Source organism: Phalaenopsis equestris, unplaced genomic scaffold (genome assembly GCF_001263595.1).
Source record: "Phalaenopsis equestris unplaced genomic scaffold, ASM126359v1 Scaffold000991, whole genome shotgun sequence".
Taxonomy (NCBI): Eukaryota; Viridiplantae; Streptophyta; class Magnoliopsida; order Asparagales; family Orchidaceae; genus Phalaenopsis; species Phalaenopsis equestris.
This window is the reverse complement of record NW_018165430.1, coordinates 100087-125025: the sequence shown is the minus strand read 5'-3', so window position 1 is coordinate 125025 and position 24939 is coordinate 100087. Positions and strand designations below refer to the sequence as shown.

Here is a 24939-nt window from a genome sequence, read left to right as displayed (position 1 = left end):
CAATCAATTGGGTGAAATTTGGGGACTTAGCCAATTTGGGGCTAAATTTGGGAATTTTGGATTTAAGGCAAAATCAAATGGATTTGAGACTTTACCAATACCAATTAATGGTTGATTTTGATGTATAGGAATGTCATAAAGATTTTTCAACATTAATTGATTAATTGAGGCCAATTGACTAGGTAATTGACTAGGTTATGAGTTCAACTTGGTGAGATTAGGTCATATGGTCAGAATTGGGCTCAAATCATTTACCAATTGAGCTTGGATTTGGTTTAGTTTGGTCATATCAAAAGTGAATTTGAGTTTAGGATTGGAATTGGGGTCAATTGAGATCAAATTAATGGACATTTGAGTTGGATTTGGGGAAATTTGAGTCTTTAAAGGGCAATTTGGGGGTTTTGGTTAAAGATCGTCAAATTAATCAAATTGGGTCATGTGCTAGTTAAGAGAAATGAAATTGGGAATATTTAGGATTTATTGGAATTTTCTGAGAATTTTTGGGATTTTGAGCTATGGAGGGGTATTTTGGTAATTTGGGGGTGTTTTAGGGGTAAAAGGCCAAGATGGGTATTTTGGTAGAGTTGAGGTACCAATCATTACCAACAAGCCATGGACCAATGGAAACCCCATTTTGGGTCCTTTACATAGTGGTCTTTAGCTAAACCATAGCCCTAGGACTAGTAGGTTTAAAGGACCATCTATATGAGTATCCCAAAAGATCAAGGGATCTAGGCTAGAAATTTGAGTTCAGGGTTGTGAGTGATTGTGGGTGCAGATAAGTGTAGTGAGTGCCTTAGTTCCAGACCAACAGCCAAGGTCAACCTTAAGGTCCAGCAATCCTAAGGGTGACTCATCTTGAGTTTCCCCCACAGTGACCCCACCTATTAAGTATTTAGAGGTTGAGAGCAATATGTGGAACTTCAAGTTGAGTAGAGAAGAGTTTGGAATTTCTAGTGGTGAGGGTTCTATGTCTAGTTTTCTAGGAATAGTCAACAGGAAAAGTCCTATGGCCAAACCCTAGGCTACTAAAGAGGAAAAACTAAACCTCAACAAAAAATGAGGTCAACAAAGTCATAGCCCTCCCGGATCTTTATGGTTTACAATAAATTTTAGCATACCAATTGATCAGATTGATAGGTAAATTATGCACGAAGTAAAAACCATCACATTGAGATTACAATATTTATTCTATAGTAATCATCATCATACAAATTCAACCTAATTATTATAAGAGAAAAGTGCAAGAATTCTACTCATAAAGCATGTTTAGCACAACATAAAACATTATTAAATCAAAGCAATCCACTAAATATGTGTTAACAACAAATACAAGACCATAAAGAACACATTACTTAGCTTTTTCTTATGAAAAAGAGATGAAAATCCCTCCAACAAAGCCTCCTATTATTCCTTGCAATGCTGATACAATTCCCTAATAGGACTCACTCAATTGCCCCTCCAATATCTCTAGAAAAGGCAAAAAATCTACAGTTTGTACTCCTATCTACGACCCCTTAGCCTTCCTGAAGAATTCCAAGACTTAGAAAAGCCAAAAAGTCTCTTCTTTATATGCTAAAAATCCATCAAATAACTCCCAAACTCACGGTTCAACAACTGCAGAAAATGGACATGCCTTGGTGTCACCTTCTCGGTTGAATGCATAGAGTTCTAGTTCTTAGAAGCCCAGAAGCAGGCGCTAGGGTGCTTGAATGGAATTCCTTGGTACCCAGAATCCGGCCGCTAGGGCGCTTGAATGGAGTGCCTTGGCACCCAGAATCCGTCACCTAGGCACCAATAATGTGAAATCCAAGTTTTCTCCATTCAGCTATTTTTTTATCCTTTTCAATCCTGCTTCACTCCAAGAGTTCTATCCATTACACGTGCAACATAAACATAAAAATACCCTTCTTCAAATTATAATTTCATTAAAAAACATGTGCTAAATATAATAAAGAAAATTAAGCAGCATGCTAAAAGACATATCAAAATCCCCCAAACTTAAACGTTACTTGTCCTCAAGTAACACTAACTTTTAAAAACCAAAGTTGTTGACTTGTGGTTGTGGGTTTCTTCAAGATTTCTTACAATTTTGCTTTAGGAATGTCATAGTGAAACTTAGGGGAAATTCTAGTGAACCGAGCTAGGACTAGGGCAAAAGCGTATTTAATATTTAACTTAGGGATCCTGGTTTTCTATCTACTTCAAAAATAATTATAATTTATCAAACTTGGGATTCCTAAAAAGTATAAACTAGAATTTAAGCACTCTAACTATGCAAATTTGATTAATACTTTTTAAAATAAAAATAAACTTCAGATCTTATCTAAATATTTTCCTTTAAAAAAAATTAAGTGAAATCAATTTTTGATTATGCTTCTCCTCAACCTTCTCCTCACATTTCATAACCTTTTTTTTTCTTTTTACTTTTCTTTCTTTTCTTTTTTGTTAGGATCATTTTCAATTCTTACTAATTTAATTTGAGGATTACTATATCTGGATAGCTTTTAATAGTTTTCAATTTCACTATCCTCCTCCTAAAGTTTAGAACTCACCACTTTCCTTTACTTTTAAAATTATCAGTATTAAATTAAAATTTCTTTCAACAGAGACTCAATTCTTATAAAATGTATATCTAAGAATATTACTTTTTTAAAAGTACAATTCTTTCCTACTATAAATAGTAAAATCATATTCCTATTATCTCGTACTAAATACCTTAACTTTAGCGCGGTCCTTTTTACCAAAAATTTTAACTAAGTCTTCAATAACATCCCTAAAATCAAAATTATAGCACTCTAATGGTAACACCACATACTGCAAGTTATTTTAAAGTGATATCAATTTTATATGTAAGCTGCTTTGGACAAATAAAGTTAAGCTTTTAAAAGGTTTTCCTCCCCCCAAAACTTGATTTTTAAAATGTATAGTATTCAATATAAGAAATATAAGAAGGAAGAAATATAACAGCTTAGAAAAACAATCTATCACATATGTTTGATAGAAATATTTTCACGTATTCATCAGAACAAAACAATATGCAATAAAAAGTAAATCTAACCTACACATGCTAGAATGAAAATTAAACTGAAGAAAGTCAATGTAACAGTGCCTGTATTAGTATAGAAATAATTAAAAGAACCAAAACCTTTGTCCGAAAATATTTTAAATTTACAAACAATGATAACTAATGTCCTGTACTACCAATAAAAAGGAAATACATCAGTAACTTAACGACATTAGTGAAAATTAAACATAGATAAACATCAAATCTAATTCTACTGACATACATTCAAGCAATCCAATCACAATCCTAACATCCACAATCAACATCGAACAATCCAAGCCACACATACGACGAACACAATATACTACAAATATTCACAACTCAAGAACAAACTAACACATATGTACCTTGGGTTGCCTCCTAAGAAGCGCTAGATTTAATGTTGTCAGCCCGATGAATAAGGATTCCTCCTGGATTAAAATTGTGATTTAGTAATCCTGATCAATCATCGAATCATTTGTTGATCTTAGAATTTCTACTAAATCTTCAAATTTCAGTTTTCCTTGCAACTTATCCTTCTCAGCTCTATAATAATCATCTTTAGGGCATGTAGAGGGTTGATTTAGATTATTGTTCCTAATGGTTCTTTCTAAATCTAATATCCTTCCAATGATTTTCTCTATTTTTATATTAATGTCTTCCTTCAAAGCTATAAGAAATGGATCCCTATAACATAGTTTAAGGTCTCCTAAATTTTGGGTCGGGTTCTCCTTAGGTGTTTCAAATTCCTTAGTAATTTCTTCCATAGGTCTTTTGGTCTCCTCTTCCTCTTTTCTCAACTCAGCGTTCTTTTGAAACATATCCTCTAATTCCCTTCCAGTCCTTAACTTTATTGCTTTCAATTGCTCATTATTCTTCTCCTTAGGATTCAACTCGATGCTACCAGAAAAAATCCCTTGATGAAGATTGCTGAGTGAGTTAGCAATTTTCCAAGTTAGTTTTCTATATTCCTAATTGCAAGGCCTTGACTGTGCGGCTGACACCCCATTTGAAGAACAACATCTTCTAATGATAACTTCTTCTTCTTAAGTTGTGGGTTGGAGTTAAATCTAAGAGGAAAAGAACGTCTAAAGTTAGAATTACCTTGATTATTCCAATTACCATTAGGATTAACTTGATTATTTCCCCATGGTTGGTTTCCTCCTCCATAATTGTTATTCCAGTTAAAGTTAGCATGATTCTTTCAGCTAAGGTTCTAATAATTGGAATATGAGTTATTTGAGTGATTGTTTACCGTACCGCAAGGATAGTTTCAAAAGAGTTGGTATCAGTCAACTGCCCAAATGAATTTTCATCAATGAATGAAGGTCCTTGAAGTTGACTCGTTCTGTCATGATCTAACTTTCTTGCAATAGCTACTACTCATGAAGTTAAAATAGTTAGCACATCAATTTCCTGAACATTTGCTACCTTTTTGGTGTTTACTCTTTTGGAGGGCCATTGAAAGTTATTGTTGGCCATCTCCTCTATAAGTGAATAAGCCTCCTTAAATGGTTTCGACATAAGTGAACCACCAGAGGCAGCGTCCATGATTGCTCTTAAAGATCCAACTAATATGTAATAGAAAGTTTGAATAATAAGCTAATCAGACAATGCCTCATAAATTGATGCACCTTCAGGTTGACAGGATGACATGATATCATTACTCAATTGAGTGGTTTTAGATGATAAAAAATACTTAGCTAGAAATTTATAGCTTAAATCCCCCCACGTTCTAATTAAACCTAATGTTAATTAATTAAGCCACATTTTGGCTTTATCCCTCAGGGAAAAGGGAAAATGTCTAAGTTTAATAACATCATTAGAGACATTGTATACCTGAATGTGGTGCAGAGTTCTAAGAAACTAGTTAAATGTAAGTTAGGGTCTTCAGACGGGGATCCTCCAAATTGATTATTTTGCATCATCAGAATAATTATTGGCTTAAGTTAGAAAGTATTTGCCTCTACGGTCAAGGGTTTGTATACTTAAGTGAATTTTATCCACTGCATGATTCACATAAGCCCTTAAAGGTCTATTAACATTCTAATCCAAGACTAAATCTTCATTAACTTGTTGATCCGTCATTTCTACAACAAAGTTTTGGAGTCTTTCTGCTTCCTAATCCTTCTAAAAGTTTTCTCTCTAGTTCCGAGTTGTATAATTTAAGGTCTGTTGCATCTGAACTATGCATTCAACTCTAAAGACTTAACTAATAGGATAGATATCTAGTACTTCAATCACTCAAAAATAATTTTGTATTTTCTTTAAAATAACACATAATAATTAAACACACTAGATAATAACACTATTATTTTCAAATCTAAGCCTTTCAGATTCAACTAAAATCCTCTTAAAGTTTTTTTGTCAACGCTTCGACATTAATAACTCCATAAACTTGATCCCACAAGCGTGTTATGTCACAATAATGTAAGTCCTGGTAATTGTCAATCCACTCCTTAGTAAATTGATTAATTCCTTAATATTAGATATTCTTACACACTGGGTTTCTCACACAAGCATAGATATCATTTCAATAATATAGGGTTCAAATGAGTCTGTACTGTCAATCCAACAGAGAAGTGAAGTAGTTAATTCCAAAGGCAAAGTTTTAGTCTATTATTTTCAGGGCCTAGTTTGGAAGGTCAATAAAGGGTGATTTTCTAACAGCTACTCTTAGATTACAATGCTAAGTCTAAATTAACCCTATATAGACTTAATTGGTTTGGTGAAATTCAAGATATGAAAGCTACCAATCTCTTGTGAGTGCATAAGTGGAAATATAGGATATGATACTAAAAATCTAATGTGACTATTGATAATAGAAGCATGAATCTAGGTTATCCTCTTCCGAGTGTGTAACCAAGTTTGGTTTAACTTAGTAAGTGTTTCTTCCTGTCACCCTAGCAACTCTTAAGTTAAATCCCCTCAATTCTTATCTCCCTAATTATTTGCATGTTTTCTATAGACTACTTTTTCTTCACCTATAAGTTCAATATTGTTCTTCCTTGTTGATAAGGCCATAAATCTTTATGGTTTACAATAGATTTTAACATACGAATTGATAAAGCTATAGCCCTGCCTAGTATGCGATCCACTGCATTGCTACTATATTTTTTGGAGGAAGAGGATAGCTGAGATTCTAAGGCCGCTCCTCCCTCTGCCATGGAATTATGTCATGGGCTAGTAAAACCTTGGAATCTCTACCAACTCTCAAGTTTTCTCAAAATCTTGGATTTTCGCATATTACTTGATCATGGGCTAGTGAAATCTTTTTTCATTATCTTCAGGGCTAGAGCTTTACCCCAAATGTGCTCCCCACATATCCCAAATGTGCTCCCCACATATCCTAGAATGAACCTTGCGCAGAGCCTAATCAGCTTCAGATAGGGGAAGTTAGTTGAGTAAGGACAAACAAAGGCCTTCTTATAGAGTTCATCCTTGATAATAATAAAGTTGTCGTCCATACGTCGGAGGCGAAGCAACACAATAACAACATCGAGCAAATATGTATCGATTATGTAATTAATATTTTATTAATTAATTAGAATTTTACTAAATTAATATTAACTATATAATTTACTATTTTATTAATTAATTATGAAATAGTTATATATAAATGTTATAGGTATTCTTAGATTGTAACATATAATTAATTGTTAATTCATTAAACTGAATAAATTTAACTTAAATAAAATCAAATTAAATCCCGAAACCTCGGGAAACTTGACCTAAACCCTCGCCTGCCTCCGTACCCCTACTCACCGTTTCGGCCAAAACCATTGCCTCGCTTAGCTTTCCCACCGAAATCCTAGCGATACAGTAGCGACAAGAGCTAGCTGAGAAGGTAACAACAGGATCGCAGCGTACAAAATCCTCCGAAACTCCTATATTTCTTCTCCATCTCCGCTCCTACTCGAAACAATCGAGAAAGGTAACCCTCGAGCTTCTCCTCCTTCCTGCCTTCGAGCGCTTCAGCTCCTCTAATTTCAATTTGTCATTTATGCTGCTTGAAAGAATTTACATTAAAATTTGATTAAATCCTACTTAAATCCTGCTTACTAAACAGCCCCTTAAAAGGGAGTTTGCGGGGGCAAACATATGTACGTGAACAATGGCTTGTGAAAGAGAAAACGGCTTCCTTAGAGTTGCAGCGTAACATCCGCGCATATTCATTTCAACAATCATTAAGTTCATTTTCTCATTTTCTCATTTTCATTCGATTTCATTGGAAAAAAAAAGGAGCATTTTTACATCGTTCAATAAATTTTGGGGTTTAAATGAAATTGTAAGGGATACACTGTTGATGTATTGAAACTTTGGGTCCCCCATTATCTACCACTTTCTTTGTCAGTTTGAAGTCTATTTGTCAAATTCCCAATAGGATGACATAGAATTCTACATTTTTTTGCCTTGATTCTTTGACATTGTTTGTGTAATCTCTATTGCCGGTAAGAAATGTCAGCATATATTTAGCATATTTTGCACATTATCTCAAATCGATTTATTTTTTTCATTTTTTATTTCCCTTGAAAGAGAGAAATTTGTTAAGTTTTATGAAGAACAGAAAGCAAATTTAGTTTTTTAAGTTATTATTTAGAATAATATGTATATTAATATAATAAATTATTTTTTAAACTTAATAAGCTATTTGATGGTGCAATATTTAAGGCGAATGAGACATAATTCAAGATTGAGGGGAAATGATGAAATTACATTTTTGTATTTTTTTTTAAATTTATCGAAGGATATCTTATTTTTTGGTAGTAGTGACATTATGCATATTAGGTGCGCTGTTTTTCTTTTGTTTTTCCATTTAAATCCTGAAAAAGTTTACATTAAAAAAACAAGCAAAATATCAAAATGAATTTAAATATTTAATGAATTTGAGAGCAACGATGTTATCATTTATACCATTTCAATCCTTTTTATGATTGGCTTTATGAGTTTTCTAGGTTCTTAATGGTTGTTTTTGGTTGTAAGTTGCGTTTAGTAAATTCATATTTATAATTCCTGTAAGTTTGGATTTAATAATTTTTGAGTGTTGCTTCTTAAAGACTATTTGTACATTTGGAATATTTGGCACAACTTTTGTAGCAATAGGCATCATGCTGGAGCATTGGCCAAAAAAATCGGTCCTATAAAAAAGCCAAGGTTTTATCTTGCCCAGTGTGGGTTGCAAGGCTGATGACATGCATCTGACTGATTTACTTTTAATGGAGCGAAGTTGTTGGTATCCACAATTGATTTCCTTTGAATAATTAACATTTATGAATATTTTAATAGCTATTTGCTTGATGCAATTTGCATTGTGCCATGGTTTAATAAAATCGAGATTCTTCCCTTTTATATTGATCTCAAAGTGCTTGAAGTGTTGTAGTAGCAATATTGACATCTACATAAAGGATTGCTCGTCAATTGAGCGTGTCAATCATTTGATTGAATTACCCAACTTTGTGTTGGAGAACAAAATTAAATTTATGCAAAAATATCAACCATGCATGTGACCTATGTAGCACGCACACTTCTAAAAATGTGACGTACTCGTACCAGATACTTATTGGACATCGACACTTGTTCGATACTATAAAATATATTTTTTAATTTTTTCGGCCCTGAACATGTGTGAGATATGCCTGGACACCTTCACAAATATGAGCTCAACACGATATGACAAAAAACAGGACAAAAGCAGAGAAGTATAAAAATACGTATGACTTAAATTATATCTCATAATCGAAGCCGTTCCCTCTCTTCATGTCGAAATTCCTTCTAACATTCATTAAAATCGAGCATAAATGGTTCATCTAATATTCGTTGAAGTCGAGCATTAGTAGTCAGCATCAAATGTCTATTATGTAATCATCGAAGACAAGCGTTGTAGTTCTCTTTTGTTCATTGAAGTTGAACTTACACCTGCTAAAGTGAAAGTTGTAAGTTCATTGTTGCAACCTAAGCAGGACTCAAATCTTTTCATTGAAGCTGATCCAAATACCCCACGAACTTAGCAACGGTTGCATTGAAGCTTTTATTTGTCGAATCTAAGTGGAGTCAAAGCAACTCTAGTATTGTAGGTGTCAATTTATGTTTTTTTTACTCTAATAAATTAATAGTTATGAATTTATACTTATTCTAATTCTAAAAGTTAAAATTTTAACTTAATTTAAACAAGGTGTAATAATAAGATAATGTAAAACTTAGTAGAAAAGTTAGAGGAATTCTTTTAATTTTGAAAATTAGTTTTTATAAACATGAGAATTCATAATGCAAGTTAAATTTTATTCTTGCTTATTTTGTTTTGTGATATGTTTATTAGAGAATATTGAAAAAAAAAAATATATTTTATATTATTAAAACGTGTCTATGACATGTGCCTTCTTTTTTTTCAATTATGCCGTGTTCTCGTATCGTGTCGTGTCCGTGTCATCATGTCCATGCTTCATAGCATGCAACTCGGGTTCTTTTGGGTTTGTGAGAATTATATTGAATCATGATCGTTGAATTTTACAAACTTTTGATGCAAAAGATAATGCTCTTATTGTTGAGTGCATGATCAATTACATATACCTCTTGTTTATTATTGAATTGCTGATTTATAGTAGCATTAGGACTTAGTTTTTCTATAAAAAACTCTAATGGTTTACCTTCTTAGGGTAAAACAGCTCCGATACCTACAACATATCCGTGTTTGCTTGAGATGGGCCCTAATAGTTTTAATTTCTATTGAATTTTAACATGCAAATTGAGAAATTTTTCATAATATGACCAATTTTGTTTTCCTAATGATTTTGTTTTACTTTTTGAACTTTTTAAATAAAATGATGATTTTCATCTATTTATAGCCAAGCTTCCTCTCTTCCTGATTAGAAACTATTTCAATTCGATGCTGCCTATGGAATTGCAACAAAACTAGTTTGTTTTTTAATTTTTTTCCAGGGAAACAAAGTTTCGTAGATGCTGTTTCATCTTTAACTTTTCGTTTTGACTCAATATACTCATTTATTAAACTGATTGTTAGTTTTGTTACTTATTTCTGTATTGCTTATAAATCTTATGACACGAACTTGCTGTTATTACTCCATTATGCTTCTTATTGCAATAACATCCGATTTAATCATCAATGATGCTTTTGCTCCTGCGAAATATAATATTTATGAATTTGTTTGTGCAGAAGTGCTCGAGTTTCCTAAATTTTCACTTCTCCGCTGAACTTCTACTCCTGAGGAATGTTGAGGAGGAACATTAGGCTGAGAAGAGAGTATCTCTACCGGAAGAGCTTAGAGGGAAAGGAACGTGAGTACTATGAGAAGAAGCGAAAGATTAGGGAAGCCCTTGAAGGTACGCCCCAAAACCTCTTTTAGCTCTTTTGATTTGTTTCTCATATATATCACTTGAATGATATTTATGTTCGTTGGTCGATTCTGCAGAGGGAAAGCCAATACCAACTGAGCTTAGGAATGAGGAGGCAACACTTCGGCAAGAGATTGATCTTGAGGATGAACAGACTGCAGGTTGGTTCAACTTAACCCTACTGGTTGTTCAGGACCTACTTAAAAGCGATATTTCTTATCTGCTTACCTAACTTGATAAGAGCAGATGTTGGGATGTTGTTGTTGTTGCAATATTATTTAGGGGCATTTACATACATACAACCCAATCTTATGTATTTACATATCTAACAACCCAACTTTAATATAGCACTAAAATCTTTAGAATCATATAAAAAGTATCACATTCCCGTATTTTTAAAAATTTTAATATAACTTTTCATGTTTAGTATATCACACGAATGTGTTATAAATGTAAATGTGAAAGTTTACGTGTTTAGATATGTAAATGTATAAGAATTGAGTGGTATGTATGCAAATTTCCCTATTATTTAATATATCCTGAATGTTTTAACAAAACCCTAGTGCAGTTTGATTATCTATGTTTTTTCCGTAGATGCTTTTCTCATGTATTAAAAGATAATGTACCTAATTAATTATCAGTTTGATAGAAAAATAGCAATTACTTTTTTTTATATTGCTTTCCTTTGAGAGATGTTTTTCTCATTCATCACAGGGCATGCACCTCATCAATTATCTTATTTACTTGAATAGAAAATTAATTGATGCAGTGCACTATTTGCTTGAGGAACACTTTACCATTACTTATGCTTTATCTTATTTCCTGCTTATTTCCTTGATTATTTATACTTTAATGCATTATAGTTAACTAATACACTTATAATTAGTCAAGTATACATATACATTCTTACAGACATTGTAAAAGGGATATAGATGAAATATAAGAAAACCTGCTTTCTTTTTATCTCTTCGTTCCTTTCTCCTGTTTTCTCACTGCAGGAATTTCGTTCCCACCATAGTGGTATCATAGCCTGTCAATCAGGATTCGATGGCAGTATGCGGTAAGCTCCCGGCAATTGACGATGTTCAAAGCCTAGAAGCCCTCTGGTTGTCAAAGAACAATCTCGTGCAAAGAGGAGAATCCCTAACATCTAAATCAGTGAAATTATCAGTGGAATTTGAAGTGTGAGATGCAGAGTCTCAAATCCGACAATCTTGCAATCCTTGCAATTCGAGCAACTCTTGCTTTTTTCCCGTGAGGCATCGCAGATCAATCCCTTCCAGTAATCCTGAGTCAGATAGCGAGAAAGATGTGAAGAAACGGTTTGATCTATCCAATTCAGATGAACAGGAACTGGGTCAAAATAAGCTGTAGATTACAGGAGGTACGCAAATCAAGACCAATTGCGTAATGAATTCCAAGTGAAATTTGATATCTCTCTCTTTGACAGACATATTCCCATAAGGATTATTTAAACCGGGAAAAATTAGTGGAAACTATCTTTGAATATATAGTGATTTTCCCAGAAAAATAAGTGAAATATGTAGCATGTCAATTAAAAGGGGCAGCAAAAGCTTGTTGGTTACAATTACATTAATCACGCCGATGGGAATGGAAAGATCTGTTCACAGTTGGTTCAGAATGAAGCAATTGTTGAGAGGACACTTTCTTGCCGCAAATCTTAAATAGATGCTATATGTTCAAAATCAATATTGTGCTCAAGGCCAGATATTAATTAGTGATTATACAGAAGAGTTTTATTTTCTTATTACATGGAACAACCTCAACCAATCGGATAACGAGCTTGTTGCCCGAACTATCAAAGGTTTGCATGATACAATTCAAGATAATTTGGAGCTTAGTTCCATTTGGTCACTATCCCAACATGTAAATATAGCTTATAAAGCTGAAATGAAGCTAAATAGAAGCACCCAAAGTAATTCTTTCTGGAATATAAGCTTCAAACTGCTGAAAACTAGCAGCCGAACCACTCCTCCGACTTTAAAGGTGAGCTCTCTTCAGTCCCAAAAGCTAATTAAATCCAACAACAAACAGTGAAAGAACCCCCTTCAAGAGCAACTAAAAAGTGAAGGAAAACCCTTATTCTAAACTATCCAATTTGAAATGTTTTTGTTACCTTCAACTGGGTCATAAATCCAATGGATGCCCATCTCGACAACTACAGGTGCTTGATGGAGAACCTGAAATTCAAGAGCCGTAGAAAGAAACAAATCTGGACAAGTTTGAATTTGAAGATATGGTTGGAGATGAAGGTGAATCACTTGTATGTGTTCTGAAGAAGCTACTCTTAACACCACGGAAAAACCTACCATCATAGAGGCATGCTATCTTCCACACTAACTGCACCATCAGCGAGAAAGTGTGTGACCTGCTTATTGATAGTGGGTGCACTGAAAACATCTCCAAATTTGTGGTGCAGGCTTTGCAGCTCAAGATTACCAAGTATCTTGAAACTTACTGATCGGGTGGCTTAATCAAAGGGTAGATTTACTTGTTTAGGAGATTCGTCCACATTACCTTCTCTGTTGGTAAGCACTTTGTGTACAAAATGGATGTAAGAGATCAATTTTAATGGATGCATGTCATATGATATTAGGAAGATCATGGCAGTTTGATTTGAGAGCCACTTATGACTGCCGATCTGACACATACTCCGTCGAATGAAAGGTTTGAGTTCTAAGACTGCTGCTTTTGTTATCTGTGATGCCAGTTAAACCCTCTAGCGACAAACCCAGTCTTTATACAAGTCTTGTAATAAGTGTCTCAGAACCTAACAGAGAATTGTCTACTGAAGCGTTGCCTGCAGTTAGGTATTCAACAAGCCCTAGCTGAGCTGCCTTCGGGTTTGCCTTCTCTCCACAACATTCACCACCAAATTGATTTCTTACATACTGCTTCTTTTTAATCTGCCCCACTATTGTTTGAGTCCTAAATATCATATTATCTTACAAGAAATAGTCAATGACTTATTGAAGAAACATATGATTGAATAAACTCTGAGTCTGTGTGTTGTATCAACACTTATCATGCCTAAAAAAGATGGATATTGGAGAATGTGTTGATAGTCGAGCAATCAATAAGGTTAATCTTAAATATTGCTTTCCTACGTCACGATTGGAAGACATGATAGACAAGTTGGCAGGAACTATAATCTTTTCAAAATTGGTCTTATGTGGCGGATATCATCCATCAGTTCTAAATTAGGCACAGCGATGAATGGAAACCGCCTTCGAAACTTGTGATGGTTTATATGAATGGAAGGCCATGATCTTCAACTTGTGCAACACACTGTGTACCTTTATCAAACTCATAAACGAGATACTCAAAACATTCTTGGGGCGGTTCTATGTTGTCTGTTTTGATGACATACTAGTCTATAGTGATCACTTGCAACATCTGAAACATATATATGAAGTTCTTTGTAGTCACACGTTATACCTTTATATAAACAAATGTGAGTTTGCCTAATTCAGTGTCCATTTCCTTAGTTTATCATATCGGCAGAAAGAATTCAAACAAACCCAAATAAGGTTACATCCATAAAGTGGCCGGTCCCTTCACCTATAGTTGATATTAGAAGCTTCCATGGCCTAGCCCCTTTTTATCAACGCTTTATAAAGGGAAGCTTCTAACTTCTTTGATGGCTAAAATCTTTAAATGTTGCAAGTGATCATCAAATCGCCCTTAAGTTAGGCCTGAACCCTTTCATATAAACAATTGTGAGTTTGCCTCATCTTGTGTCCATTTCCTTGGTTTTATCATGGCCCTGGTAACCAATTGCCTTAAATCCAAAACCCTCTTTTGAGTTGCTGAACAACAAAATAGCTTCCATACTATCAAAGAAGTCTTGAGTTCAGTTCCCATTTTAGCCATGTCGAATTTATAAAGACCATTTCAGGTTGACCCAGATGCTTTAGCCATTGGGATTAGGGTTGTCCTCACACAATTGGGTTGTCCGGTTGAGTTTTTCAACAAAAAAAATAAGTGACCCAAGGCAAAAATGTTTGACTTATGAACAAAAACTTTATGCAGTAGTTTGAGCCCTCAAACATTGGAAACACTATGTACTAAACCAGGATTTTGTTCTATGCAGTGATAATCGTGCTTTGCATTTTCTTAATTCCCAAAGAAAATCAACCGAATGCATGCCGGGTGGATTTTCTTCCTCAAAAGTTTAGTTTTGTATTTAAACATAAGTCTGGTGTTCAAAACAGAGTAGCTGATGCTCTTAATAGAAGATCAGCCCTTCTCATGTAGGTTCAAATTGAGATTATTGGACTTGACATCATTTGGGAATTATATGCTGAAGATTCAGACTTTCTATGGCATGAAAAAGCTGCAACCAATCTCAAACAGCATATTTTTCACTTAGACATGGTCATTTGTTTAAAGGGAATCAATTGTGCATCCCAAATACATCCTTTAGGTAGTAACTTGTCAAAGAAATGCATGCAGACAAGCTGGCAGCTCATCCGAGGCGTGAGAAAATAGTGGTATTGATTAGAGTGTTTTTTTGGCCGCATCTCCGAAGAGATGTCATCAGGCTTGTTGATGGATACTCTATCCGCCAAAACTATATATGCTCAAAACACCTGCTTACATGCTCTACCATCGATTCCAGACTCTATATGGGAAATTCTCCGCTTGAATTTCATGATGGGCTTACCCAAAACAAAAAGAGGTATCGATTTTAGATGGTTGTTATAAAAAAGTTCTTCAAAATGATGCACTTTGTCGGTTGTAAGAAGACATTTGATGCTTTTCACACGGCTTGAATTTTTTTCCATGAGATTGTTCGTTTGCATGGTATCCCAAGAAGTCTCACCTCGAATCTTGGTGTTAAATTTGTTAATCATTTTTGGCGAGAATTTTGAAAGTGTCTACGAACCTTGCTTCGACTAAAGCTCAACTTATCACCCACAAACAGATGAGCAAACAAAGATGGTGAATCATATAGTTGGAAATAGGTTGAGGTGTTTGGAACAAGATCGCTCAAGCTGAATTTGAATACAATTCAATGCCCATTCGCTCTATTAGTAAATGCCCTTCTAGTATTGTGTATACTAAGATGCCAAACCACAAAGTTGACATTGTCATTCTCCCTAAATGTAAAAGCAAAGCTACTAGTTTAATGGTGGAAGATTACACAAAATTCTTTCAAGAAGTTTGCTTAACTTTAGAGAAATCTAATGAAGACTATAAAATACAAGCGAGTAGTTATCGACGCCACAAAGTTTTTAATCCTGGTGATCTTGTCTTGGTTAGACTCCGGAAGGAGTGCTTTACCCCAAGAAGTTATTCAAAACTCAGTCCAATGAAAAATGGTCCTTTTCTGACGGCCAAGCGCATTAATGATAACACATACATCATCGACCTACCTTCTGATTTACGCACATCTTCCACATTCAATGTTTAATGATATTTACAGTTACTATCCTCCAGATACACCAATACTTATTTCCTTTCTCTCAGGTTTTCCTTTATCTCAGGTTGAGTTCCTCTGAAGCCGGGGAAATTCGATGCTTTGCACCATGTGCTCGAGGAACATTATACTACTACTTATGTTTAATCCTATTTTCTGCTTATTTCTTCAGTTATTAATACTTTAATACATTATAGTTATAACTTATATTAGGATAAAATCACGGAATATAAATACTTTTATAAGTAAATTATTGGAATTAGTTGATATTATGATTTATAGGAAGATAAATATCTTACGTATTTAAGAGACTAAATGGGTTAGAGAAAAGATTAAGGAAATTGATAGTTTATGCTTTAAAATTTGGTATTCAGATAGGATTCACACTTAATGTTATAAAAATTAATAGAATTGGAGATATAATTATAGCCCTAACGATAATTGTTGATATTAAGGTTTTTAATATTATAAGTAGTTATGCTCCTCAATTAAGTTTAAATATAAGTTCAAAAGAAAAATTCTGGAATGCCTACAAGAATAGACTGACCTAGAAGAAATAATACAAATGATTCCACTTGAAGAAAAAGTTTTCATTTGATGGGATTTAAATGGACATGTTGGTAGAATGGTAGAAGATTTTAGAAATATTCATGGTGACTATAGCTTTGGAGTGATTAATGAAGAATGTAGAATCATATACGATTTTGTTTTAGCGTATAATTTTGTTATTGCTAATACTTTATTTAAGAAAAGAGATGAGCATATTATTACCTATAAGAATAGATCTAATAAAACACAAATTGTTCATTTTTTTTGAGAAAAAGAAGTCGAGAATGTAAAGATTGTCAGGTCATTCTAGGTGAAAATTTAAGTACTCAATATCGATTATTAGTTTTGGATTTTAAGATGAAGAGTTGTGAGATAAAAAATACAAGGAAACAATGTCATATAATTAGATAAGACATTTAAAAAAATATATAAAATAGTTTTTTTATGAGTAAACTTCAAGATTTTAAGACTTGGGATGTTCATGAAAAAGCAGATTCGTTGGGGGATAAAATAACAAGTACTATTAAATAAGTGACAAAAGATGTACTTGGAGAATCAAAAGGAAAAATTTTTATAAATAAAAATACTTGGTGATTAAATAATAATGTGCAAAGATAAAATATAAGTTGTGCTGTAAAAATTGGTTTAAAGGTAAAATTTAGAGAACTGAGAAAAATATAAGGTGACCCAGAGGGAGTCTAAGAGAACAATTTTTGACGTTAAAAATTTCACCTTTGGTGATCGTTATAATAGATTAGATACTATAGATGGTGAAAAATATATGAATAAACCAACCAAATAAAGAGAAAAGAAAAGTAAAGATTTAATTTAAGTAGTGTATTAAAACTGAAAATCAAAAAGTGTTTTTCTTAGAGTAAGATATTCAACACAGGTGGCTAACCTATTTTGATAAACTTTTCAGTAAATTTTCTGAAAATACGTTCGACCATAGTGATATTAATATCATTAATAATAATAAAACATTTTATTTTTACTATTGTATTAGTATAAAAAAGTTGAGGAGGCTTTAATAAAATCAAATAGGACCTGACGATATCCCAACTGAGTGTGGAAATATTTAGGAGACTTGGTAGTTTCTTGGCTTACTAAACTCTTTAATATTATTTTAAAAACTAAAATGGTGCCTGAGGTATGGAGGAAGAGTATTTTGGCAAATTATAAAAGAATTAAGTTTATGTGTCATACTTTAAAATTATGGGTGAGTGTAATTGAACATAGGTTAAAATGTGATATGTAGATTTTTTATAATTAATTTGGATTTATGTCGGGCAGGTCTACTATGGAAGCTATGCATTTATTGAGAGGTTTGATGGAGAAGTAAAGAGAGAATAAGGAGGATCTACATGTGATTTTTGTTGATTTAGAAAAAAGTTTACGATAAGGTTCCAAGAGGAGTCATTTGTAGAGTTCTAGAGAAGAAATGTGTTGATATGATTTATATTCATGCCATTAAAAATATGTATACTAGAACTGTTACTTGTGTTCGAATAGGAGGAGGATTGACAAAGTATTTTCCTATTTCAGTTGGATTATATCAGGGAACAACTTTAAGCCCATATATTTTTTGATTTAATTATGGATGCTTTTATTGGACATTTACAGGAGGATGCACCTTGGTTTATGTTTTTTGTTGATGATATTCTTCTTGTAGATAAGACCAGAGAAAGAGTTCAGAAAAAACTTGAAATATGGAGGTCTACATTTGAGTCTAAAGGCCTTCGTTTGAGTAGATCTAAAATTGAATACATGGAATGTAATTTTAGTAATATTGAATCTAGTGGCAGAGTTGTAACTATGGGTGATTAAATCATTAAAAGATGTGAATATTTTAGATATCTCAAAGTTTATTGTTCAAAGTGATGGTGATATAGATGGGGATGCTTTTAGTAGAATTCAAGTTGGTTGGTTGAAATGGAGGAATGCATCAGACCTATTGTATGATAGAAAAGTACCGCTTGGACTAAAAGAAAATTTTTATAAGATGGTGGTGAGGCCTGCAATGCTATATGACGCAGAATGATGACCTTTAAAAGAGAAACATAAAACAAAGTTAAGTGTTGTTGAGATGAGAATGCTTAGGTGGATGAGTTGCTTTACAGTCAGAGACAAAATGTTAAATGAATATATCCATGATAGTGTTGGTTTAGCTCCAGTGGCGGCGAGATTAGAGAGTCATCTTAGATATATTAAATGTCAATCATCTGACGATCTAGTTAGGAGAGTAGATGTTTTAGATTCGACTTATGTTAAGAAAGACAGATGTAGACTTAACAAGAATTGGGCATATTGTATAAAATGATCTTAATCCATTAGAATTAAATGAGAATATGGCACTGAATATAATGCAATGGAGAAAAAGCATTCATGTATCGACCTCACTTATTGGGATAAAGGCTTATTGTTGTTGTTGTATAGTTATAACTAATACACTTAGGATTAGTCGAGTATGCATAAATATACTTGTAGGCATTGTAAAAGGGATATAGATGAAATATAAGAAAACCTACCTTTTGTTTTTCATTTCATTCCTTCTTGTTTTGCCGTTGTAGGAATTTTGTTCCCACCATTAATGCTTCTTATTTTTATACTATTTGATGGTGAGAATTTTTCATGGCAATAGTTTTGTTTAATTGTAGTAACAACTAACAATATGTCTTGGGGTTGCCTAATGGGATAACCTTTAAAACTAGGAATGCAAATTGGTTGGTATTGCATTGCATTACTCCTTTGATTCAATGAGGATATCTTGTTGGTTTTGTTTAGGGTCAACCTTATTTTGTTTTCTGCAATATTAAGTTGGATCTTAAATCATTTAAATCTAAGAACTTTTTTGGTTTGGAATGATGCTAAGTAGGCGTTTAATCGAGTGGAGTTGTGCTCAAACCAACAAACTTGAGCTCAATCTGCTGTCATAAGTGTGGCTCAAACTCAAGCTCGAGCTTGAATCAAGCTCATGTAATGATCTTGAAACCATCTTGTCCACTTATTACTAGGTTCAAGAGCTTGACTCCTCCTGATGGGAGCTCGTTAATGTGTTTTCAGAGGAAGTAAAGAAGCTAACTACAGAAAGTGCCATCAAGATCAATGTCTAATCCCGGATAAGGAAGAGTCTCAATGCGAGCTTGCCAGAGAAGGTTTCCTTGGGACAAGTTGTCGTCCTTGGGAGAAGAATGGAAGCGGTGTGACCAGTTTTGAGAATTGTGAAATGTGCAGATAAGGAATATATTTACGTAATTTAAACAGGATGAGGAAGAAATTCTTTATTGTTTATTTAATGCGACCTGACATTTACAACTTGCATTAATCGTAGTTTTTTTATTTTTTATTTATAACAATGTCCTTTGCTTTTTATTAGAAATAGCCATCTCTCAATATTTATTTTAACACGTCATATTAAGCTTGAACTCAAGCACGTTTAATTTACAAGTTTAAGTTTGAGCTCGAATGAACTCGTGGCTCTATAAGCTCGACTCACGAGCTAATTTATGAGTGTAATTTGAGTCTGCTCAGCTCATTTACATCCGTAGCGGTTACCAATCCATAAGCATTCCAACTGTAGAAGCAAGTTTTTTTTATCTCTAATTTTTGAGTTGGGGGCGAGGTTGAAATAAAAGGAGATTGAGAATTGGAGAACTTTGACTTCGGCATAGTGGAATATTTAGGGTATTGATAGCCTCTTGCATTTTTAGCTTGTTTAGCCATTGGATTTCTCTTATAGAGTCTCTTCTAATACATGTCTCACCGATCAGTAATTAGGCTGATTTTGCATTGAATTGTGATCCAATTCTAAATTTTTTGACTAGGTCAGGTCACTATGTTTTCTGAATTGAATTCAACTGCCATTCTATCTAAAAATCTGATATCTCAGATTGAACTAGATAAATATCTAGTAATTGGCTTGTCCAGTTCAATACTTGACATGCTTAGAGGCGAACAAAAACTTGAGAAGGTATGTGGGGGGTTCATTGGAAGTACAATTTTAGGATATGAGAGGATATATTTAATGAATCAAAATATCTTATTATTTATTATGTAAATTCAGCTTTAGTCCCCTCAACCAAGATATTTTTACTTTCACACATTAGAACCTACTTTATAATTGCTAATTCTTGTATAATATTTTGCGGTTTTATGAACTTTTAAATTGACATTTTCCTTGTTGCTTGCTGCGTTTAAGTATTTGTTTTTTTTCCTTTTTATGCACAGTTCCAAGATCTCTCATTGATGATGAGTATGCTAATGCAACTGTAAAAGATCCCAAAATACTGCTAACCACTTCGCGCAGTCCAAGTGCTCCTCTTACTCAATTTGTTAAGGTAATCCTTTTTTTTTTTAACTATGATACGATGATATGATGTATTCATTCTGATATGATGTATTCCATTCATGTCACACCAGTTAATATTTTTTATTTGTGGTTTCTTTTTCTAGGAGCTAAAAATTGTTTTCCCAAATGCAACAAGGATGAATCGTGGTGGCCAGGTTTATAGTATTTCCTAAACATATTTAACTGTTTTTATGATTTTTCTGTTAGCTTAATGGTTAGCTAATCTATTACATCATACCTTTATAACTTTTGGAAACAAACAAAAATCTACTATTATCCATCCTTTCAAGCGTATAACTTTCTTAAATGTACTGGGTTGATGGTAATGGAGTTGCATGTTGTTAGCAAATAAACTATCAAGATTATTTATTTATCCATCAATAACATATCTCTTAATTTATTTGTAAGAATACACGAATTTTGAAACTGTCTTTTATCTACATACATGTATATATATGCTGTGCTGTTAAGTCAAATTTTTGAAAGATAAGGGCACAATTTTCTTTTCATTAGCTTCCGTAATAAAGTTTTGTGCTATTCATCTTGTTTTTATTTGTCCATGATTCAAAGATTAGTTGGAAATAAATCAAATCGCCTATGATTGCAAGTTGGGTACCTAATCATGGATGAATTAAATAGTTCATGTTTGATAATTTAATTTCTTTAAGAAAATTGTTGCATGTGCGATTCTCTCGTCACATTGTTATTGAAGATGTTTTTAGGGGTCCTTAGGCACGAGCAAATTGTCAATCTGACATTATTTGATGGCGATCAAGGCTCGGGAAGTTTAATCATTGGAGCAATTTTAAGATTGATAATGATAAATTTGAAAGTTTTCTTGTTTATTGAATATGTTTTATTCGATTTTGAATTCATATTAGGATAATTCCTCCATGGTTATAAAAGAATAAGAGCTTGTATAAGTTATCTAGGGTTTCTATCTTTGTGGATTTTATTTATATAAGAATAAGAACTTATCCTTGTATTTGCGGATAATCATACTTAATTTCCTTGTAAAAAAGCAAGATGGAAATCAATTTCACCTCACAACAATTTCCTTTTCCCCTCTCATTTTTAGGGTTTTCTCTTGGTCATAAAGGTTGTTGACTTCTATTTTGACACTCCGAATTCTCCAGGTCTAAATCTTACTATTAGGCACCCAAACCATATAGTCTCAATCTTGGCCTTGTCACCTTAGCTTTAGGATTGTCTTAGGACTTGGGATCTTAGTTCCTTAATCTTAGTAAGTGAACTTATCTCTCTTAACGAGGAGGATATGTTTATTTCTGATCCAAAGCCAAGCCTTAAACTAGTTCATCCTAAACCCAATCTAAACCCATTTATTAGTTGAGTTGGCCAAAAACCTAACCTTATGCCTTTGGTGATCTTGATCTTGATTTGGGTGATTAGGATTACAGTGGTCCGCGGCTCCTACCTAAGCTGACCAATGCTAAGTGGCATGATATTGACCAATTTGTTTAGGGCCTATAACCTTATGTAGAATAAGATAGTGTAAGTCCTATTGCTGAGTAATTTTCTTCACTCCCTTTTCTATAATTGGCATATGGTTCTTCTCCTTTATAGGTAATCTATTCATAACATAAGACTCACGGCCTTTGGCATCATCTCTCGAGATAATGTAAGCCTATTGATTCCTCTTTTGACTTTCTTTATTGGGACAATAAAAGTTTTTTGTACCTTCAAGCATATTTTTAATGACGTCAAAATCCTTCTCACCATCATTCAAACTCATTGCTTCTTTTCCCATTGTGGGCATCTTTTTCTTGAATTTCTCTTTGAGCTTAAACCTTCCTTCGCTAGGAATCTTGCCTAGAACTCTTCATGTTTAAGGATATGTGTTGAATTCATATTTATCATACCTATAATACAATTAATTATAGTGTCTAGCACATATTTGAAACCAAGGCTCTGTATAAATATATAAATCTTGCTTTTCCCTTCATACCATTCATATGATAAGTCTCTTGAATATATTATCATTCAACCTAAAATTTTCTCATAGATTAGTGCTAGAATTTGTTGGTCTTTGTTATCAAAACTTTATATTTTAGTTAGGGAATTTGAGGCTCTTGCAAAGCCCATAAATTTTTGGTGACATTGTTGAGATTGTTTCTTTCACCAACTTTGAATGTAAGTTCACATTCATTTGAATTTCTTTTGATTCATCATTCTCTTTTGACGAGAATTTTTCCTCGGTTGTTTTGATCAATCTAAATGGGTTGGAGAAAAGGCTAAGGAGATCGATAACTTAGCTTTTAAACTTTGGTATTCTGGTAAGAGTCGCACTAGAAATGGTGTAGGTGTAATTATAGATAAAAGTTTGAAAGATAATGTTGTAAAAATTAATAGAATTGGAGATAAAATTATAGCCTTTAAGATTATTATTGATACTAAAATTTTTAATATTATAAGTGCTTATACTTCTCAAGTAGGTTTAAATATAGGGTCTATAGATAAATCTGGAATCTGGAATGACTTAGAAGATATGACTTAGAAGATTTAATACAAATGACACCTCTTGAAGAAAGAATTTTTATTAGAAGAGATTTAAATGGACATGTCGGTAGAGTGGTAGAAGATTTCAGACATATTAATGATGGCTACGGCTTTGGAGTGACTAATGAAGAAGGTAGAGCCATTTTAAATTTTGTTTTAGCGTATGATTTTGTTATCGCTAATTCTTTATTCAAGAAAAGAGATAAACATCTTATTACTTATAAGAATTAATCTAATAAAATACAAATTGATTATTTTCTTACGAGAAGAAGAGAACGTCGAGATTGTAAAGATTGTAAGACGTAAGGATTCTAAGGTCATTCTAAGTGAGAATTTAAGTACCCAACATCATTTATTAGTTCTAGATTTTAAGATTAAGGGTTGTAAAATAAAGAATATTATGACTCATCATTGTAGAATTAGATGGGGAACCTAAAAGACACATATAAAATTATTTTTATGAATAAAATTTAAGATTTCAAAATTTGGGATGTTCATGAAAGAGCGAATACTTGTGAGATAAAGTAACAAATACTATTAAACAAGTAGCAAAAGATGTACTAGAAGAATCAAAAGAAAAAGTTTCTATAAATAAAAATAGTTGGTGGAATAATAATGTGCAAGAAAAGATAAAATATAAGAAATGTTATAAAAAATTGTTTAAATATAAAAGCTTAGAGAACTTGGAAAAAATATCAAACGGCCCGTAGAGAGTCTAAAAGAACAATCTGTGACACTAAAAATTCCGCTTTTAGTGATCTTTATAACAGATTAGGTACTGAGGGTGAAAAATATATGTAAAAACTAGTCGAACAAAGAGAAAAGAAAAGTAAAGATTTAACTCAAGTAAAGTGTATTAAAGATGAAAATCAAAAAGTGTTTTTCTTAGAAAAAACATTTAACGTAGGTGGGTGAGTTACTTTGATAAACTTTTTAATGATGTTTCTAAACTTTTTAATGATAACTTTTTAATGATGTTTCTGAAAATACGATCGATCTTAATGATCTTAATATCGTTAATAATAATAAAACTTTTCTTTTTTACCGTTGCATTAGTAAAAAAATAAAGTTGAGGAGGCTTTAAAGAAAACCAATGGTGGAAAGTATGTAGGACCTGATGATATCCCAATTGAAGTGTGGAAATATTTAGGAGATGTGGGAGTTTCTTGGCTTACTAAACTTTTTAATATTATTTTAAAAACTAAAAGATGCTTAAGGAGTGGAGGAAGAGTATTTTGGTCCCAATTTTTAAGAAAAAAGGGGATGCACAAGAGTGTGCAAATTATAGAGGAATTAAGTTGATGTGTCATACTTTAAAATTAGGGGAGAGGGTAATTGAACATAGGTTAAGATTTCTGATAATCAATTTTGATTTATGTTTTAACCAATTAATTTGAGTCATTTCACTAGCTATACATTTATTGAGAGGTTTGATGGAAAGTTTAGAGATAATAAGGAGGATCTACATTTGATTTTTATTGAATTAGAAAAAGCTTACGATAAGGTTCGAAGAGATTATCCTTTGGAGAGTTCTTGAGAAGAGAGGTGTTGATATGACTTATATTCAAGTCATTAAAGATATGTATACTAGAGTTGCTACTTATGTTCGAACTGAAGGAGGATTGACCAATTATTTTCCTATTTCTGTTGGATTGCATCAGGGATCGACTATAAGCCCATTTCTTT

The 24939-nt window shown here is 33.0% G+C and overlaps 1 protein-coding gene across 2 annotated transcripts in view; it reads left to right on the top strand.

Moving 5' to 3' along the window:
* Positions 1 to 6785: 6785 nt before the first annotated feature.
* Positions 6786 to 24939, top strand: part of LOC110032639 (U3 small nucleolar ribonucleoprotein protein IMP4) — a 37147-nt gene continuing 18993 nt past the window's right edge. The window contains exons 1-6 of one of the 2 annotated variants that reach the window (XM_020736330.1): positions 6786 to 6980; positions 7116 to 7201; positions 10218 to 10384; positions 10474 to 10557; positions 20616 to 20725; positions 20841 to 20891. In XM_020736330.1, coding sequence (XP_020591989.1) covers positions 10273 to 10384; positions 10474 to 10557; positions 20616 to 20725; positions 20841 to 20891 — 357 coding nt within the window. In that variant the 5' untranslated portion in view covers positions 6786 to 6980; positions 7116 to 7201; positions 10218 to 10272. The remainder of the gene's footprint in view (positions 6981 to 7115; positions 7202 to 10217; positions 10385 to 10473; positions 10558 to 20615; positions 20726 to 20840; positions 20892 to 24939) is intronic. The other variant, XM_020736331.1, reaches the window with a different exon arrangement.